This window comes from Rhincodon typus, unplaced genomic scaffold (genome assembly GCF_021869965.1).
Source record: "Rhincodon typus isolate 14 unplaced genomic scaffold, sRhiTyp1.1 hic_rhity00000848, whole genome shotgun sequence".
In the NCBI taxonomy this organism is placed as follows: domain Eukaryota; kingdom Metazoa; phylum Chordata; class Chondrichthyes; order Orectolobiformes; family Rhincodontidae; genus Rhincodon; species Rhincodon typus.
Genome location: NW_025966486.1, coordinates 6338 through 8326, shown reverse-complemented (window position 1 = coordinate 8326; position 1989 = coordinate 6338). Strand labels below are relative to the sequence as shown.

General features: G+C 43.3%; 1 protein-coding gene across 1 annotated transcript; it reads right to left on the bottom strand.

Annotated features, from left to right (window-relative positions):
- Window positions 1–645: 645 nt before the first annotated feature.
- On the bottom strand, window positions 646–1245 carry LOC125480981 (neurofilament heavy polypeptide-like). Its single transcript, XM_048592230.1, has one exon. The coding sequence runs from the start codon at window positions 1096–1098 to the stop codon at window positions 646–648; it is 453 nt and encodes a 150-aa protein (XP_048448187.1). The 5' UTR covers window positions 1099–1245.
- Between the last annotated feature and the right edge of the window lie 744 nt (window positions 1246–1989).

Below are 1989 nucleotides of genomic sequence, written 5' to 3'. Positions count from 1 at the left end.
TCTGCAGTTAAAAAAATCAAAACATTTCAGTTCTAGTTATGCTAGAGATAAAAAAAATGAAGCGGAATCGATTAGCAATGATCAAAACGAGTAAAAGCAAAATACTGCAGATACTGAAAACTTGAAACAAAATGCCAGAAACTCTCCGCAGATCTGGCAGCATCTGAGGAGATGGGAGTAGGTAACATTTCGAGTTCAGTCTGACTCTTCTCCGGGAAAGTGATCGAGACACAGCACTCGCCGATTGAGTGCTGGCCATCTTCAAGAGGAGAACAATGAATCTCTGAAGATGTTAGTGCGGCACTGAAGCGCTATCGATCGCGTATTGGCTCAGACCAGACGTTTCTCTAATGCAGTAGTGGCGTAACCCCAGGGAAGGACCCGCCTGCACTGCCTCCTACCTCCCACCTCCCCGCCAAGAAAAGAAAACAGGCCATAAATGACACTAACTCCGTTAAACTGCTGGATATTCAAATCCAGTCGGCTCCAGAATTTGTCTCTCCACCCCCACCCCACTATTCTGTCTCTTCCACGTCATCTTGAGCACTAACTGCAGAGTTACACAGCAGGAAAGTCAATATTTCGTATGCAACTCGAAAAACAATATAAAAAGCCCTGCAGCCCAAAGACCACACAAAAGAAAAGTCAATACTTTGCCAGATTCCGCCCCTCAGCCTTCCATTTTACCTTTTTAAGCTTCTCTTCAGGCTTACTGGGCTCTTGTTTCGCTTCGTTAGTCTGGGGGCTCTTCTCAGCAGCTGCGGGTTCCTTCTCAGAGTTTTTAGTTGACTCTTGGTTCTGGAGATTTCCCTCTCCGGCTCCGATCTCTTCCACCGGCAGCTTGCCTTTGGCTTTCTCTGGCTCCTCATCTCTCTTCCCCTCCTGCTCTTGGCTCACATCTTCGGGCTTCTTCGCCTCCTCCGTATCTTTCCTCCTTGCTTCCTCATCGGCTTTACTCCCATCAACTTTAGAACTCGCATCCTGTTCTTCAACACTGGCATCGGAAGGTCTGAATTTCAGATATAACGAAGCGATGATAACAGCCAGCACGGTGAAGAGGAGCGGAACAGCGACATAAACATCCAGCGCCACGTCCATTTTCTCTCTCCCTCTTCAAATACCAGAGCCCTGAACTGAGTCAATTTCGTCTGGGCACTGCGCTTAAGTAGCTCCGTCGACGGATAACGCTACTGTTCTAAATCACAGATGGCATGTAAAGATGAATCGGATTTTAAAACAGATCGTCATTTCCTTCATCCCGCCCTCCACTCTGGTACTTAAAGGCTCCGCCATAAACGGGCAACATTATTGGATTGAGTTGAATTGATTGTTAAACGCCTATAGCTTGTAGTTGACTGGTGCTCCCCTAAATTAAGGTTTCAACATATTTCCGTTATGGATAATAACCTCCTTGAGGCCATATGGTAATATGAAGTAATCCTGAGGCCCACACTCATGGTCTGAGGACTGAAGTTCAAATCCCATGGCGGTGAAATTCAATTTCAATTAATTCCTAACACTAGCATTAAAAGCAAATATCAGAGTCAGGGAACAATCTGATTAATTGATTGTTGTAAAGCTCCATCTGCATAATGCATGTGTACCACTACCTTCTCAAGGACAGTAAGGGATGACCAACAAACATTAGCTTTGTCAGCAACACCCATAAACAAGGAGGAAGAATAAATTCCTTAATAATTTCTGTACATTAAGCAGGAACAGATGGGGTACTTAAGGTCAATTGTTTATCATTGGTTGGTGAGGTACACTTGGAGCAACTGAATGCACCTCTTGGCAGTGGTTCAGTTAAAGCAAACATCACATTATATAAATAAATAAATCCATTATCTGGCTTGTTTAAAGATTTTCAGTTATGTGATACATCTTTCAATTAGCTGGTCTTATCCAAAATTAATGTTCTAATTTTGTTTTTTATTTTTCTTGATTCTTTCCTGTTCTATGAATGTATTATTAGGAGGTCAATTAGCC

Excerpts from the sequence above, each read along its gene's own strand:
- LOC125480981 (XM_048592230.1), bottom strand. The coding sequence starts at position 1,098 with ATGGACGTGGCGCTGGATGTTTATGTCGCTGTTCCGCTCCTCTTCACC.